Here is an 18,966-nt window from a genome sequence, read left to right as displayed (position 1 = left end):
GCGTTTGGCAATGGAAATGTCACAACCTGTTTCAACAACTCATGGCCCATATGAGCTATCTTGATCTCACAAATATATATGTCTTTTCATAAGTTTATGAGTCCTCACACTGAAAAAAAACCTCGCTATTGGATAACTCAGAATGCATGCATATTGCATTAACTATTTGTAATTTTTCCCAGTTCACAGTATATATATGCACTGTGTGTGTGTGTGTGTGGGGGGGGGGGGGGGGGGGGTAGAAAATGAGAAATTCAAACACATTGATTAAAGTTATGAAATTGGTATTTTATTTTCATGTAGAATTGTTTACTGATTTTGATATATCAAAAACTTAGAATAATCAACAATGGCACTTCCTCTATATTTATGCAATATTATTGTCTTTAAGAAAGACATGTAATACATGAGTACATGTACTTGTTTTCCATTAAATTCACACTTTAGTATGCTGCACAATATATCCATTGCTCTGGGATCACAAATACATTAATTGATTCTATCCAAATCCCACATTTTGCAGAAGTTCTTGAATTTTCTCTGTAACCTGTAAAGTTGTGGTGTCCAGGGGGTATGACATCATCAATGTAAATGAAGTACCTGTTAAAATATATTCTGTATTTTCAAATATTGGAAAAAAAGATGAATATCTAATATACTAAAAATTGTCTTTATAAATGTCTGGTGTTAAAATGAAAAATTCTACCTTAGAAAATAGTGTACCTTTCTTGCTGATTTTCATGGCAAATTGCTGTTGAAGTTGTTGGCTCGAAGCCCATTTCAACTTGCACTGGTCCTTAGGATGATGCTTAGAAAAAAAATCATAATTAATATTTGCACAGTCAGAATTAATTATACTGTGTCAGACAATGTCAATTTTCAAAATTGTGTGTCTCAACAGCTGCTCAATGCATGTTCAGTGAACTTTAAAATGCTGATATATTGAAAATTACATACAACATGTATTTTATTATGTTAATTTTTAAAATCTTGTCTGAAATCAGTATTACATATGTAACACTAGGTTAAATGTGTGCAGTGCTGCAGCAATGTGAACTCATGCAGTTGTAGTACATCTGCATGATTGTTATTTCATATTGTTGTACATACACCCCCCACCCCACCCCCGGGTCCTCAATGAGGTGAATAAACATCACAATATCATATTGGAATATGAGATGACAGATATGTTTTCATAAACTGCCAGTTCATTCTAATAATATCAAAACAAAACAACTCTAGATTTATCACACCGGTCTCCTTTACCGAGTGTGGGTCAAGAGAATGACATACATTTTGTACATATCTTATTTTCATACAATAAATATATTTGCCTATGAGGGGAGCTTGTGATTTTACAAATATTTTAAATAAAGTTTTGTAGACCTACATGCTTGTGTGAAACATGAAACCCCAGATTTGAAATATCTCTTAGGTCAATGAAATTTCAAGATGCTATAAGTACTATCATATATACCAAATAGAATTTTAGTGCAACACTCCCCCCCCCCCCCCCCACCCCCTCAAACTTGTGGGAGCCCTTTTTTTTTTTAAAATCTGGCACATACATGACATCCCTTTACAATTACATGTGCATGTAGGAGTTATATTTTGGGCACATATGGAATACATAAATGCACAAAAAATGAAACAGCTCCAAGTTGTGCGCTTATAGATGTTATTATAAAATCGCGTTGTGAAATAGCAGAGGAAAAGCGGGTTGAATACAAATTTAATTTGCCATTTTTTTCACTTACCAAACGAAATAATGATTTCGTTGTCCACGTTGAATGCATCCATCGAATTCCTCTTCTCAGAAGAAACTTTCTTTAAACTCTTAATGACTACATAAACAGTATTGAAACTCGCAGCACTCGGACATCACGATCACGCTACATCAACAACTTTGTTTACGTAGTGTAGCTATGCATGGTGGTGAATTTCATGAGGTAAAAAGTGCCATTCTTCACGGACGAAACATTTGGTCCACTATTATTACGTTGACGTATTCCTAATCTAAACTATGGCCAAATTTCTCTATCTTTCGTCGAGACGACCCTCTCAATCATCGAGTCAGTCACAGCAACAACTTGTACTTTCGGAACCCCTTTTTGTTTTTCAACTACTCTATGACGGTGTGAGGAATTCCGAAAAATAATTTCACGTGAAAATACACGATTTTTACTGATCACGTGGTTGCTATCCGTCTCTACCTTAAATGTATATTAAAACATCAGGTGAATACGCATCACCCCAGAAAATTTGAAGCAAATCGATCGAGCCATCGCTGAGAAATGCTCTGCACAAAATCGGTAAGGAAAAAAAAGAATAAAAATAATAAAAAGAAAAGTGAAAAATCAACAATAGAATAATAGAGGGCGAAGCCCTCTCACGGCCCGAAGGGCTGTGAGAGCGGAGCTCTCCCTATAGGTAACACGTATATACATGTTTAAAAGGAAATATAGGAAAATGATAAAAAATTAAACCATACCTATGAAACTTGAAAAGTTTGGTACCAATGGCGTCGATTCGAATATTAGCGCGTGGACATGTATTCCATCCATTTTGAATTTCGTCTACCCTAGTTCACGTCGTTCTGAGATGTTACACATAAAATCCGTAAAAGCATGCAAATCTTATTTTCTTAATCATATATACTACTCAAAATTTGATAAGGATCTTAGATATTTTTATGTTTAAAAAATTAATAACTGCATAACTTGCAATATTGTGTCCAAGTGAAATCAAAAACGTCTTCAACAAACTCGCACGTGCATTTCATGCCATGGGAAATGCGTTTCTCATCACAGTTTATGCTTTTGCTACCATTGCACGATTTTCACTCAGGCATCGGTGTCTGATTCTTTCTAAAATTTCAAACTCACTTGAGTGTTTACACTACGTTTATCAACACAATGCCCCCTCAACGTGTAAGGCGTCGCCTGACGACAGAACAACTGAGCAGATGTATTGGAATGCTTGACGCTGGCTATTCACAACGTGACGTTGCAAATGCACTAAACGTCAGCCAGAGCGTTGTAAACAGGGTCCGGAACCGACAGCAAACTTTTGGTACAGCAGCACACCGACACGGGGGTGGTCGTCAGAGGTCGACAATCCAACGCCAAGACCATTTTGTGGCTCTTCAGGCACGACGCCATCCCTTCTGGACAGCAACCAGCCTACGTAACGACTTCCTGAACGCCTCGGGGGTGAATGTGTCTACTCAGACGATACGGAATCGGCTTCACAATGCAGGTCTCAACTCGAAAAGGGTATGTGTTCGAGTCCCTCTGACTGATCGACACCGGCGGGAGCGATTGGACTGGGCTGAAGATCATGTCACTTGGACACAGAACGATTGGGTTCAAGTTCTGTTCACCGATGAGTCCAGGAGGACAGGAGGCACCGAGTGTGACGACGACAACGTGAACGTTTCCATGATGCCAACATCAGTGAACATGACCGTTATGGTGGTGGTTCCATCATGGTCTGGGGTGGAATCAGCAGGGATGGAAGAACATATTTTCATTTCCTGGAGAGAGGAACAATGACGGGGGTGCGGTACTGCGATGAGATCCTCGATGTTTACGTCAGACCCTACGCTGGTGCTGTTGGCCCTGAGTTCATTCTGATGGATGATAACGCCCGTCCTCATCGCGCCAGGGTGGTGGAGCAGTACCTTCAGCAGGAGACAATTGTCCGTATGGACTGGCCAGCGCGCTCGCCGGACTTGAACCCGATTGAGCATGTATGGAACATGCTGCAGGTTGCCCTTTCACGCCGTAGAGCACAACCCACGACTTTGGCAGAGCTCGGAAACGCCCTCGTGGAAGAGTGGAACAACCTTCCCATTGGAAACATACGGGTGCTTATTGACAGCATGGCTCGACGTTGTCAAGCCGTCATTGATGCAAAGGGAGGCCATACCCGGTATTGACACTTCATCGAGTAAGTGTAATGATGGACTATCCCCCAAAACTGTGTAATTCTTTCTCTGGTTTGCTGTTAACTTTTTGTAATGAAATGCCTTTTGGTGTTGTTATCAGATTTCAAGCATTCCGTATTGATAAAAGCTCATGCCGTTCATGAATTTTCATTCATAACCTGAGTAAACACGTTTCTGAGTCAAATTTATGTCTTTTGTTATGTTAGTGGTAAATTACACACATATAACCTAGTGATCCTTATCAAATTTTGAGTAGTATATAATCACTCCTCGATTAACGCCATGTTTTTTGTTGTGGTTCAAACGCTTTGTTTGTAAATTTGCTAAATAACGACGCTGAATATGACGTCACAATGTACTGTTTACATCAATTGCGTTATATTTCCCGCGTTCAATATATAGGCGGATCAAATGTCCAAAATTAGGATGCTTTAATACAGCTCCGTCCGCGTGCTAACTTCGGGTTGTTTTTGTCCTGTTTTGGATATAGATACTAATGTCAAAACTTTTTTGCTTCGCCTTCAAACACGGTCACGCCGTAAAACATATTAGAAGGTTCTTCCGCTGAAGACGGAAGATCCTAATAACTAGACACTCATTACTAGTAATGAGTAGGTCTTCCGTTTGAACACTTCCGGTACACAACTTTCTGTTCTTACGAGAATCATTCAAATATATCAGAGAATGTGCCTTTTCAAGACATGAGAGGTGTGTTAATGAAGTTTTCACCCATTTCTCGTCACTTCCGATGACGGCCGGAAGTAATATTCAGATGTGTTTTCCCATAAACCACAGCGACTCTCTATTGTCTATATTCCCTGAAAGTTTCACGTCTCTATTTGAAAGAGTTCTCAAGAAAAGAAGCAGGCCAAAGAAAGAAAAAGTAGTGGCTTACTACCGACCGGAAGTGAATTTTGAAAAATAAAATTGTCTTAACTCTAGATGTTCATACTGTTCATAAGGTATTAGAAAATCATATCAAACACTTGAAACATAAACGAGATTTATGGGGAGCACAAAGACGAAAGGTATAAGAGTATTTTATCGAGAAACCGGAAGTAGCCGTTTTGACTACCGACGGGGTCAACATTCTTTGAATACTTTAATAAACTAGTGTAGGTTTCAATTTAAAAGAAAAAGTTTGAAATTAGTGATTCTTTCAATCACTTCCGGTTACGGCCGGAAGTGATAACGAAAAACGAAAAACAAATTAATGTGCATGCACTATACAATCGAGAGATCTATAATACCTGAAAGTTTCATTTGTTACTCTTTAGTCGTTTTTGAGATTACCCCCGGACAAGATGATTTTTTGCAAAATGGAAATCAGACATATCTTACGAACGGAAGTAGATTTTGTAAAAATGAAAGATCGTGTCTAGGGGTACTACAATTCTCTATCATCTTCATAATTGGCAAGAAAATCCATTGAGCCATCTCTGAGAAATCGTGTTGAAAAAATTTGAATATGGTAAATTTTTCAACCACTTCCTGTTGAAACCGGAAGTGACGTACACTCATATACAAAATATGTTTAAGATGGACTATTGCTAATCTATAACCCCTGCAAGTTTCAAGTGTATATCTATACTCGTTCCGAAGATATCACGGTGGAGTCAACATTTTTTGAGAATTAGAAAGAGACCTAGTAAACCGATATAGGTTTCAATTTGAAAGGAAAAAGTTTGAAATTTAGGATTCATTTAATCACTTCCGGTGACGACCGGAGGTGACGGCGACAAAAAATATAACGTGCATGCACCATAGAAAAAAGAGATCTATCATGAATGAAAGTTTCATTCGATTATCTTTAGTCGTTTTCAAGTTTACCCCCGGACAAAGTTGCTTTCAAAAACCGGAAAATCAGACGTATCTCACGAACGGAAGTGAATTTTGAAAAAATGAAAAAAAAAAAACACTTGGAGGTCCAATTGTTCTCCATAATCTGTGAAAGTTTCATGAAAATCCATCCAACCGTCTCGGAGACGAAAGGGGAAAAAAATAATAAGTAGATGCGATCTCGTTGCGAGCAACGAGTGGGTCTTCCGTCCAATTTTAGATGTGATGAGATAAGAATTTGACTGAGATTTTCGTTCATAAATAATGATACAAATATATTGTCTAGACGTACAATTTAGCTTCGGTAATGTTTTACAAATAATGATCATTTAAGTGTTATAAATTAAAGACTCTCTGCCCCTCTCGGCCACTAATTGAAGGGGTCAGCCTTTTTTTGAGAAAAAAGTTAATAATGTTATTTACTGGGATACAATTCGACTGATCAGGCGAGTCATGTCGCCCGAAGGCCTAAATTTGATATCATTCTAGATATATCTCGCAAAACTGAACAAATTTTGTTCTACATGTCCTATGGAAATTTTCTTGAGAAAAAATTTATTGATTGCGACATTTATCAGACTGTTAAGGCGAGTCATATTGCCCGTGGGCCTTTTTCTTGATATCGTTTGAAAGATCTTGCAAAACTGAACAACTTTTGCTCTACATGTCTTATGAAAAGATTCTCGAGAAATAAGTTAGTAATTGTGACACTAATCAAACTGTTCAGGCGAGCCATGAGGCCCGTTCGCCTTTTTCATGATGTTGTTCGAAAGATCTTGCAAAACTAAACAACTTTTGCTGTAGATGTCTTATTAAAAGTTTCTTGACAAAAATGTTATAGATTGCAACAATAACCCAACTGTTCAGGTGAGCCATAAGACTCGCAGGCCTATTTCTTAACATCGTTAGTTAACGCTTGCAAAACTGAACAACTTTTGTTCTACATGTCTTGTCAAAAGTTTCTAGAGAAAAAAGTTATTAATGTTATCAATTGCGATACAAATTCGACTCTTCAGTCGAGCCATGACGCCCGGAGGCCTTTTTTTTTATATCGTTAGATAGATCTTGCAAAACTGAACAACTTTTATTCTACATGTTTTATCAAAAGTTTCGTGAGAAAAAAGTTAATCATTGTAACAGAAAATTCAATGGTTCAGGCGAGCCACGAGGCCCATGGCCCCATTTCTTGATATGGCATGAAAGATCTCAATAAACTGTACTTGTCTAAACAAAATATTTACGAGTAAAAAGTTATGATTTAAAACGTGGAAAAAAATTGGGCACTTTTTAAAACTCCATTTTCGACCCCTACCGAGCTTCCATACTAGGCACTTCCGGTAATTTTGAAAACCCAGGTGCACAACTACAACATGTCGTCTAACATCACTGAAAATTTCAGCACTCTAGCTCTTATCGTTTTTGAGTTTTTGTCCGGACAAAATGGTCATCTTAAAATCGATAAAAGGGGAATAACTTCCAACCGGAAGTGATTTTTCAAAAATTGAAATTTCGTTACAAACTTCAAATGGCAACGCATCAACCCTGAAAATTTGAAGCAAATCAATCCAGCCATCTCCGAGAAATCTTCTGCACAAAATCGGTAAGGAGAAAAAAAAAAGAATAATAATAAGTAGATGCGATCTCGTTGCGAGCAACGAGTGGGTCTTCCGTCCAATTTTAGATGAATTTGACTGAGATTTTCGTTCATAGATAATGATACAAATATATTGTCTAGACGTACAATTTAGCTTCGGTAATGTTTCACAAATATTGATCATTTAAGTGTTATAAAGTAAAGACTCTCTGCCCCTCTCGGCCACTAATTAAAGGGGTCAGCCTTTTTTCGAGAGAAAAAGTTAATAATGTTATTTACTGGGATACAAATTCGACTGATCAGGCGAGTCATGTCGCCCGGAGGCCTAAATTTGATATCTTTCTAGATATATCTCGCAAAACTGAACAAAGTTTGTTCTACATGTCCTATGGAAATTTTCTTGAGAAAAAAGTTATTGATTGCGACATTTATCAGACTGTTAAAGCGAGTCATAATGCCCGTGGGCCTTTTTCTTGATATCGTTTGAAAGATCTTGCAAAACTGAACAACTTTTGCTCTACATGTCTTATGAAAAGATTCTCGAGAAATAAGTTAGTAATTGTGACACTAATCAAACTGTTCAGGCGAGCCATGAGGCCCGTTCGCCTTTTTCATGATGTTGTTCGAGGGATCTTGCAAAACTGAACAACTTTTGTTCTAGATGTCTTTTTAAAAGTTTCTTGACAAAAATGTTATAGATTGCAACAATAACCCAACTGTTCAGATGAGCCATGAGACCCGCAGGCCTATTTCTTAACATCGTTAGTTAATGCTTGCGAAACTGAACAACTTTTGTTCTAAATGTTTTATCAAAAGTTTCTCGAGAAAAAAGTTATTGATTGTGCCACTAATCAAACTGTTCAGGCGAGCCATGAGGCCCGTTCGCCTTTTTCATGATGTTGTTCGAGAGATCTTGCAAAACTGAACAACTTTTGTTCTAGATGTCTTATTAAAAGTTTCTTGACAAAAATGTTATGGATTGCAACAATAACCCAACTGTTCAGGTGAGCCATGAGACTCGCAGGCCTATTTCTTAACATCGTTAGTTAACGCTTGCGAAACTGAACAACTTTTGTTCTACATGTTTTATCAAAAGTTTCTCGAGAAAAAAGTTATTGATTGTGCCACTAATCAAACTGTTCAGGCGAGCCATGAGGCCCGTTCGCCTTTTTCATGATGTTGTTCGAGAGATCTTGCAAAACTGAACAACTTTTGTTCTAGATGTCTTATTAAAAGTTTCTTGACAAAAATGTTATAGATTGCAACAATAACCCAACTGTTCAGGTGAACTATGAGACCCGCAGGCCTACATGTATGTAATAAAAATTACAAATTAAAAGCTAATCTAAAAAGATGCGTATAATGAGTAAATAATGAGTCCAAATCGGATTTTTCTCTTTTTACCCCTAAATGTTGTAAAGTAAAAAAAAAAAAAGTCTTAAAACCCGACATTGGATATATCTAACAATATCGGTCATAAAATCATTTATTATGGTTATAATTGTAAATGCAAAACAATGTGTAAATGCATAACTTTCACTTAAAATATCCCTTAAAATTGTAACGATTTCTCTTTTACAGCCATTCTCTGTAAACACTTAAAGATCTAAATAGAGGATCGAGCACGCACTGTCATCGATTTCTTTTAATAAGTGGTACATCAACTTAATCGCATTTAAGTAATGTAAAATCATTATAGTCTGGTTGCTATGCAACTCCGTTGCCATGGTAACACGTGCATATCTCTCAGGTCGCAAAGAGTAAATTTTTACATGGCATTTTCGATTTAAATAAGCTGGATTTGGTTGTTTCATTTCATATAAAATCATTATAAGTTTTCTTTTTGTTATTTGATTCATATTCAGTTAATGGTTTGAATATTTCTATTATGGTTTATTTCTGTCTGGAAAAGAGGTGTAGTTGATACATTATAAAAAGGTATTTTAGAGCTCAATTTGAATGAATGATAAAAATTCACGCATTTAGCTTGGAATGTATCTCTGTTTCATACACTTGGAATGAGAGGATGACCACCAGATAATCCACATTTATGCGATGGTTTCCTGTATATTTCATGCATGTATCTGTGGTTGGCACAAACAAAAAAGTTTTGGTCTAGATCCAAATGCTAGAACGGATGGCAAGTACATTTACTGATCACGAACTTCTCATTCGAAGTGCACGATCTTCAAAGGCCTAGAATTGGTTTTGAACTTAGAATACATTAGAACAGTTTCTGTAGTGTATTCCTATTACATGTATTGCGCTCCATATACTTTAATTTTGATTATCTCCCCCGATCAATGGACGCACGTGGTTACACCACGGTTTGTTTCGGAACTTGTACACCACCACGATGTAAGTAATGTGATTTTATTGGTATTATTCCCCTGTCTGATTTATATGCAAGATACAGTTTATGTTTCTTTAGTCAGGTTTGGTGCAGCAATTCAATTTATGCTCCGTATTGTTGACAATGTGCCATTTCCCAATAGCGCTTCTTAAACCGATTTATATTCTATGTTACGATATATTTCACTTATTCTTGTATTTGTACACTTCTGAAAGTATTATTACTATGAATTTATCAGGATTTAATAATTTCTAGAAGATGCACCTTGTCCAAATTTTCTTAATATGGAACACCGTTTGTGTCATAATGCCTTTTCGATATTTTGAACTCTGAAATGGTTGAATGATTATTTGAATGCGACTTTCTTTATTTGTAGCTTTTTACCTGCTTTATTCAATAAACTTTACATTGGATAAACTGGTTGAGCTTTTCTGTGATGAGACAGAACAGTAAAAAGATCGTGACCACTGGATGGATTGAAGACTCACATTTGATCGTCAACTACATAACGGCGTTCACTACAATTGGATCTTAACCATGTTACCAACAAGTTCGACAATCGAAAACAGTCAGGATAGTCAGCCACGGATACGGACCCTCACCGAAAAGGGAGAAGAACAATTCCAGAATCAAAATGATGATTTCAAGTCTCGACTGCAGATTCAATGGGCCGTAGTTGAAAATCTCATTTCATCATATAGTTCATCAATCACGAACTTGAACTATCTAGAGAATTTTGAAAATGACATGTCAAAGGCCTATCCCCTTTACTGTTCAATCTCTTCGGAGTATGTGTCTTTTTTGTTAAAAAATAGAGCAGAAGCCAGTCTTCAAGATTATCAGCATCATTTATCGTCCGTTGCAAAATGTAAACAATCAGTGAACCATGTGATCGAGAAGATCACCGAAGTGCGCCAAGTGGCAGTCGAAAATGCCTCACGTCAGTCAAAGAGCGCAAAATCAAGGCAATCAAGAAACAGTCGCGCATCCAATTCTTCCTCAGAACTTGCCCGCATACGTGCGAAAGCAGAGGCTGCAAAAGTAAGACTGGACTACATCCAACAAGAGACAGCCTTACTGAAAGAACAGGCTGCCATCACAGAACAAGAACAAATATCGCATGCTGCAGCATCGAGAAAAAAGACAGAGATTGAAGCAGGATTAAAGCTTCTTAGTGCCAGACAAGAGCTGGATGCAACAAAAGCCGAGGCTGAAGTGCTAGAGAATGAAGAGGAAGAAGCTAATTCACAACATTTGGATGATTTGAAGGCCATGGATCCCATGCACCGCACTTCACAATACGTTGACGAACAATTAGCTTTCAACCTTAACAAAAAACCAAAACTGTCAGTTGATTTCAACTTGGATGCGGCACCATTTGTACCAAGACAACCTCATATTCCAAAGGTGTCTTACCTAACGGACATGATCAAATCCAGGACTTCACCAAGTTTCTACTCAAAAAGGATTTGCTTACCTCTCGTCTTACTCGGTTTGACGATCAGCCACAAACATACATTTTTTGGAAGGCTCAATTCAAAGAAATAATGAACGACATGGGTGTCACAAATTCTGAGGAACTTGATCTTCTTATGAAATGGCTGGGACCAACTTCTTCAAAGTACGCCGCAAGCATTAGGTCATCAAGCGTTTCCAATCCGGCCGAAGCGCTAAGGAGAATTTGGGAGCGTCTCAATCAAAGATATGGCAGTCCAGAGCTACTGGAATCTGTGTTGATGTCCAGATTATCCTCTTTCCCAAAACTTACCAACAAAGACAATGTGAAACTATATGACTTACTTGACTTGCTTTCCGAAATTGAATCACTTATGCAAAATCCGAAATACTCGACTCTGCTGGCTCACTTCAATTCATCTTCTGGTATAGCTCCTATACTCATCAAGCTTCCCAACAACATTCAAGAGAAGTGGACAACATTTGCATACAAATACAAAAAACAGCATGATGTTATTTTCCCTCCATTCTCCTATTTTGTCGAATTCATGGAAGATATCAGCAGAATGAAAAATGACCCAGGATTCATGTACACCAGCGAAAGTTCAACGGATTCCTCCAAACCCAAGGAGAGAGTTGAACAAAAGAACACTCAAGTGAAACACTGGATTTCGACTAAAAAGACTGAAATAAAGCAGAACTCAGAAAATGCTAAGTCTACCATAGTATGCCCTCTGCACAAGACCAACCATAGTCTTAATGACTGCCGTGGGTTCAGAAACAAGTCACTTGAAGAAAGGAAATGTTTCGTGCGTGAGAAAAAACTCTGTTTCAGATGTTGTAATTCAGATCAACACAAATTCATAGAATGCAAAGAGCAAATTCACTGCAATGAGTGTGGAAGCAACTCCCATCCTAGTGCTCTTCACTCCAGAATGCCTGTGGTCCATCATGGTGGGGAGAAGATGAGTCATGTAACATCGGCATGCACACAAATCTGTAAAGATCAATTTTGCGGGAAGTCATGTGCTAAGGTGATTTTAGTGAACTTACACCAGAAAAACAATCCAAACAAATCGTTTAAAGCGTACGCGATACTCGATGACCAAAGTAACAAATCGTTGGTCAAATCAGACGTCTTTGACCAACTGGATATCCATAGTGAAACGACAAACTTTCAGCTAACGTCTTGTTCTGGAATAGTGGATATGTCTGGCAGACAAGCCCGAGATCTCACAGTTTCATCACTAGATAGATCATCATATATTGACATACCGTTTGCCATCGAATGTAATTACATTCCGGAGATCCGTGATGAAATACCTACACCAGAGATTGCAAGATCATACGCTCATCTCCATGACATTGCGAAAGACATACCTGAGGTCGATGAAGATATTCCGATTCTACTCTTAATTGGTCGTGACATTCCAGAAGCTCATCATGTGTTAGAGCAGCGAACAGGCGCAAGAAATTCACCGTTTGGACAGAGACTTACCTTAGGTTGGGTGATAGTTGGTGAATCTTGTCTGAACAAGGTCCATCGTCCTAACTCAGTGGTAGTGAATAAGACCTACCTTCTACCTAATGGAAGGTCATCCATATTCCAACCTTGTGCGAATGATATACACATAGAGGTTCGTAAAGACACTGGATACTCACTTCGAGATCTGGACGCATCTGTATTCATGAAACAAAGGGACGACGATACAATTGGTCTCTCAGTAGATGACAAGAACTTCATCAGAACCATGGACAAAGATGTTCACCTCACTATTGAAGGGAATTGGGAAGCTCCGTTGCCATTTAGAGAGAAACGACCGCGACTTCCAAACAACCGAATGTATGCACTAAAGCGAGCTCAAAATCTAGATACCAGCCTCCGTCGAGATCAAACCAAACGAGACCATTTCATTTCATTCATGAAAAAGGTACTGGATAACAACCATGCAGAGATACAGACCCTGAAACGTGCTACTACACCTTAAAAACGAACCGAACCGTTCCGTGCAAGAAACGAACCGTACCGTTCAAGAAACGTACCGTACCGTGCAAAAAACGAACCGTACCGTTCAAGAAGCGTACCGTACCGTGCAAGAAACGAACCGTACCGTTCAGAAAGCGTGCAGGATAATATTATGCAAACCCCGCCCCCAAAAGCCCGAAAGCGTACCGTACCGTGCAGAAAGCGTGCAATTATGTCACGTGACCCACTTTTTCAGCCACAGTATATTATTTTCACAATGGCGCCCGATGGGAAAGGAGGTCGTAGACTATCGCTGGCTATTCGAAGCATTATCCTCAAACATCACGAAGCTGGGTTATCAACTGTGAAAATCACCGAGATGCTTAAAACATCTTTGATATTCTTTTTTTTTTTAAATTACTTTCCGTAAATGTCACATTGTTTCAGTGCATATATGTGTATGTATGTTATCAACAAGTACCCAAGTTTTGACTGAATTATGCATAAAAATTCGTTTTATACTGTGAACTGTTAACAGAAATAGACGTCAGATCACTGCACGGATTTTGCATGCATGCTTCTGCAGCCAGTCCTGTGTACTGTGGATGTATATTTCACTTGCAGACTTTTAAAGAGTGAACCAAGGGGCATTTCGTTGTTTTAACGGAATTTCTGTTTCAATCAATTCTTTTAAATTCAAGGGTGAAGTTAACTACAATACTGTAATAGTACTTACAAGTAGCCTATTTAATTTCTTCATATAATCAGGGACGTCGACGTCCCTGATAATGCTACTACACGTATGGCACAGGGCTTGCCGTAAGAAGATGAAATTGATATTTGTAGCGTTAATGTATTCAATATGTACTTTCCTACGTACAGTGTCTGAATCATATGAGAAATTTCTAGACCGATTAGAAAAATTGTCACGTTCTACACTGTAATATTTTCATTACTTTATTAGCAATAATTTTGACATATCTTTTTCTCTTCTACATTGATAACGACCCATATAGATAAATGTAGATTGGCGGATTTATTATATACACTAATAAACAATTTTTAATTACATCGACAGAGAAATAAATAGATACATACATGTGTAAAAGAATGTAAACAAGTTAAATTGATGCAAAGCATCAAATCGGCCGCGAAAAATTATTCATTTCAGCATTTTCAAGTATTTCAACAATATATAGAAAAGGTATATGAAACATTTTTATTGCAAACTACACACTTGCCTTACTTTTCTGTTAATTTTTTTTAATTCAATTTTCAGTGATCAAAAATAAAGTCAGGGAAATGAAAATCGGACTTCGCGTGATAAAGGATAGGAATATATATTATATGTATTATCATCATTTTATTTGATTCAAAGACAAATGCAACAGATATCTAACATTATTAATTATGAATGACTGAATGCTGACAAAAAAGGACGTACAAACTTCACGTGCAGATATCCTGGATCTTTCATAATGCCGATGATAAATCACAATAAATGTGAAGTGCAGAAAATAATCATTGTGTCATTTGCGACTTTAGTGTATTCAAAACAAAATTCACTTCTTCTTAAAACTTTTCCAATTTAGGCACTGTAATTTATATCCGGAAACTTAATACGCTTTGTTTTTACACTTACGCACGCCCATGTCGGGGAGCAGTTCATGTAACAACTTTTTATAAAATCGTAAATTAATAAATGTCTGATGAGAAATGAAAAACAAATTGAAACGTAATAACAACCATTAAGACTTAGACTTAAGCAAATTCTAAAAACTTTTATTCATAACTTTTATGTACGTTATCAATATGGAATTATTCCATCGAAGCAATCAAAAATAACGTCTCATTTCCCCATGTGCACATTCTAACACAACCACAAATCCTGCAGCCGATAATCAAAGAGCCGAATAAGACCGATCGAGTGAAAACAAACTATCGAAACGTACAATTTATACGAAGTCAAAGCGTTCAGGCCACGCCCACCTCATTAATAAAACGTGCAAACCGTTCACAAAGCGGGCAGCTATTTTTAGCAAACCGTACCGTGCAAGAAGCGTACCGTACCGTGCAAAAAACGAACCGTACCGTTCAAGAAACGAACCGTACCGTTCATAAAGCGTACCGAACCGTACCGTGCAACTGGTGTAGTAGCACGTTTCAGGGTCTGTAGCACCACCTTTGGAAGTGGACGAGGAATGTTGGTATCTACCCGTGTTCGGGGTGTACCACCCTAAGAAGCCGTCTCAAATTAGGGCCGTGTTTGATTATTCTGCTAAATTCCAAAACATTTCTTTGAATGACATTCTTCTCTCTGGTCCGGATTTGAACAACAAACTTTTGGGTGTACTTTTACGTTTCCGAAAGGAATCTGTAGCCGTGACAACAGATATAGAATCCATGTTTCACTGTTTTCTCGTTGATGAGAAACACAGGAACTTTCTTCGTTTTTTCTGGTACGAAGACAACGACATCAGCACGAAATTGATCGAGTATCGCATGAGAGTTCATGTCTTTGGGAACTCGCCTTCGCCAGCTGTTGCCGTGTACTGTCTTCGTAAGGCAGCGTCTGCCAATGAAGAAGTCTATGGATCCGATGTAGTAGATTTCGTGCGAAGAAATTTTTACGTTGATGATGGGCTGGTTTCTCTACATACAGCAGAGGAGGCAACAAGTTTGCTGAAACGGACACAGTCCGCCCTTAAAGCTGGTGGCAATCTGCGTTTGCATAAAATAGCTTCGAATGACAAGAACGTTATGGACGCCTTCTCTATAGAAGACAGGGCAAAAGACCTCAAAGATCTCGATTTGAGCGTTGATGATCTTCCCATGCAGAGAAGCTTAGGGTTGAATTGGGAGCTCCAGTCAGACTCATTTACATACCGTCTATCCATGGCAGAGAGACCATTCAGTAAACGAGGTCTATTGTCTACAATCAATGGAATCTATGACCCCATTGGATTTGTTTCTCCAGTGGTTGTATCTGGAAAAATCTTAATGAGGGAAACATTAAGAGGTTCAGACAATTGGGACGATCGCTTACCTGCTCATCTATTGGACAAGTGGTTGAATTGGAAAAACTCTTTGAAATTCCTTGAAGATGTACATATTCCAAGGACATACACGCCAACCTCTCTTTTAATTGCTCGATCCAAAGAGCTCCATGTATTCTCAGATGCCTCTGAGATGGTCATTGCTTCAGTAGCATATTTACGTACAGTTGATGCTATGGATAACATCTACGTTGGATTTATTCTAGGGAAAAGCAAGCTCGCACCAGCAAGTGGGCATTCTATTCCACGATTGGAACTTTGTGCTGCAGTACTGTCAGCTCAGCTATTTGACACCATCCGTGAAGAACTAGATGTGAAATTTGATAGTGTTCACTTTTATACTGACAGTCGAGTGGTCCTGGGCTATATACACAACCAAACCCGACGATTCTATAAGTATGTAGAAAACCGAGTTGAGAGAATCAAGAAATCCACTACACCAGGTCAGTGGAGTTACGTTGCAACAAAATTAAATCCTGCAGATTCTGGTACTAGAAGTATGACTGCTGATGCCATAAAAAATGACATGTGGATTCTGGGCCCGCCTCAACTTCAAGAAACGATAGAAGAGTGCCCTAAAACAGATTATCACCTTTGTGATCCTGAGCACGACAAAGAAATTCGCAAGCCTGCGAAAATCAACACTTTGAAATCTACTATCGAAAGCAAAGGCGTGCAATCTGAATCATTTCGTATAGGTCTTAAGATGGAGAGATTCTCCAGATGGACAAAATTGGTGAGATTGATAGACCGTTTGAGAACACTGTGCAGGAAACATTGTCATACGAAGAACCTTTCAGTATCATACGTTTCACTCTCATCAGAGGACCTACTTGTTCGCATGGTTCAGGAAGAGGTTTTCTCACAGGATATTGCATGCTTGCAGTTGCAAAGACCATTGCCGAAAAACAGCAGTCTTATCACATTGAATCCTATAATTGACAAGAACGGTTTGCTCAGGTTAGGAGGTCGCTTGAAAAGAGGACAACTGACAACCAATGAAAAACACCCTGCCATTATTCCTAAGAAGCACCACTTGGCTATTCTACTCGTGCGACATTTCCACGAATCAGTGAAACACCAAGGAAGGCATTTTACTGCCGGTGCATTGCAGTCAGCAGGATACTGGCTAGTAGGAGGAAAACGTTTAATATCATCTCTGCTACGCAAGTGTGTGAAGTGCCGCCGATTGCGTGGGAAATATGAATGCCAAATGATGTCCGACTTGCCTACAGATCGATTACAATCTTCCCTTCCCTTAACATGCATAGGACTCGATGTCTTTGGACCATGGTCTGTTGTGACCAGGAAGACCAGAGGGGGAGTCTCAAACAGCAAGCGATGGGCTGTTCTCTTCACTTGCCTTTACACCAGAGCGATACACATTGAAGTGATAGAGGAATTATCGTCCTCCTCTTTCATCAATAGCCTACGTAGATTCATTGCAATCAGAGGGAGTGTGCAGGAAATTCGTTCAGATCGCGGATCTAATTTTATAGGGGCAACCGACGACTTAAACGTTAACGTTATCAACGTAGAAAAGAAACCTGTCGCAGATTTCCTGCTGGACAACAAAGTAACCTGGATTTTCAATCCTCCACATTCCTCCCACATGGGTGGAGTGTGGGAACGGATGATCGGAGTTGCCAGGAGGATACTCGACTCGATGCTCATAGACCTGCATTCGAAACATCTGAGTCATGAAGTCTTGACCACCCTTATGGCTGAAGTCTGTGCCATTGTGAACTCCAGGCCGATTGCTCCAGTGTCATCTGGTCCAGAGAACCCTACGATTCTTAGCCCCAACATGTTGCTGACACAAAAGACCGGTGAAATTCCGATGAAATTTGGTCCATTCACACTCAAAGATATGTACAAGTCACAGTGGCACTGCGTTCAGCATTTAGCTAACATTTTCTGGGAACGTTGGAAGCGGGAGTATTTGCAAACCCTTCAGTTGAGACGTAAATGGCAGAATGATTCTCCCAATCTTTGTATGGGAGATGTTGTTCTTCTGAAGGACCCAACAACATCTAGGAATGAGTGGCCAACTGGAATCGTGACTAATGCTATCAAGAGTGCTGATGGAAAAGTCCGCTCAGCTGAAGTGAGAATAATGAAAGAGGGCAAACCTGCAACCTTCACAAGACCCATATCGGAGATGGTCCTTTTAATTCATGAGGACTGAAATCTTTTTGACTTTGATATTATGTTGTATTATGCATAGATTGTATGTCTCAGTTATAGATTTCAGGCAGAAATTCCATGTTATTATGTATTATATCCGAAGTGGTGATATTTTCAATATCAGGTGGGGAGTGTAGTGTATTCCTATTACATGTATTGCGCTCCATAGACTTTAATTTTGATTATCTCCCCCGATCAATGGACGCACGTGGTTACACCACGGTAAAAGAACTGTTTGTTTTGGAACTTGTACACCACCACGATGTAAGTAATGTGATTTTATTGGTATTATTCCTATGTCTGATTTATATGCAAGATACAGTTTATGTTTCTTTAGTCAGATTTGGTGCAACAATTCAATTTATGCTCCGTATTGTTGACAATGTGCCGTTTCCCAATAGCGCTTCTTAAACCGATTTATATTCTATGTTACGATATATTTCACTTATTCTTGTATTTGTACACTTCTGAAAGTATTATTACTATGAATTTATCAGGATTTAATAATTTCTAGAAGATGCACCTTGTCCAAATTTTCTTAATATGGAACACCGTTTGTGTCATAAT

The 18,966-nt window shown here is 38.6% G+C and overlaps 1 protein-coding gene and 1 long non-coding RNA gene across 2 annotated transcripts; one reads left to right on the top strand and one right to left on the bottom strand.

Annotated features, from left to right (window-relative positions):
• Positions 1 to 355: 355 nt before the first annotated feature.
• On the bottom strand, positions 356 to 2,165 carry LOC130053062 (uncharacterized). Its single transcript, XR_008801521.1, has 3 exons — positions 1,758 to 2,165; positions 724 to 808; positions 356 to 600 (listed from the first exon to the last, which is right to left on the bottom strand). It is a non-coding gene; the product is annotated as an uncharacterized LOC130053062 (long non-coding RNA).
• Positions 2,166 to 11,291: 9,126 nt separating this feature from the next.
• LOC130048119 (uncharacterized) lies at positions 11,292 to 18,400 on the top strand. The gene is made up of 2 exons (XM_056144381.1): positions 11,292 to 13,121; positions 15,527 to 18,400. The coding sequence occupies exons 1-2, from the start codon at positions 11,292 to 11,294 to the stop codon at positions 18,398 to 18,400; spliced, it is 4,704 nt and encodes a 1,567-aa protein (XP_056000356.1).
• The last annotated feature ends 566 nt before the right edge of the window (positions 18,401 to 18,966 follow it).

This window comes from Ostrea edulis, chromosome 1 (assembly GCF_947568905.1).
Source record: "Ostrea edulis chromosome 1, xbOstEdul1.1, whole genome shotgun sequence".
Taxonomy (NCBI): Eukaryota; Metazoa; Mollusca; class Bivalvia; order Ostreida; family Ostreidae; genus Ostrea; species Ostrea edulis.
The sequence above is the reverse complement of the archived record's forward strand: the minus strand, read 5'-3'. Positions and strand labels throughout refer to the sequence as shown.

What these genes read in the sequence shown, in the direction of transcription:
- LOC130048119 (XM_056144381.1), top strand. Translation starts at nt 11,292, where the DNA reads ATGGGTGTCACAAATTCTGAGGAACTTGATCTTCTTATGAAATGGCTG. An exon ending in TCATTTCATTCATGAAAAAG is followed by an intron (nt 13,122 to 15,526) that starts GTACTGGATAAC and finishes CGTTTCCGAAAG; the next exon opens with GAATCTGTAGCCGTGACAAC.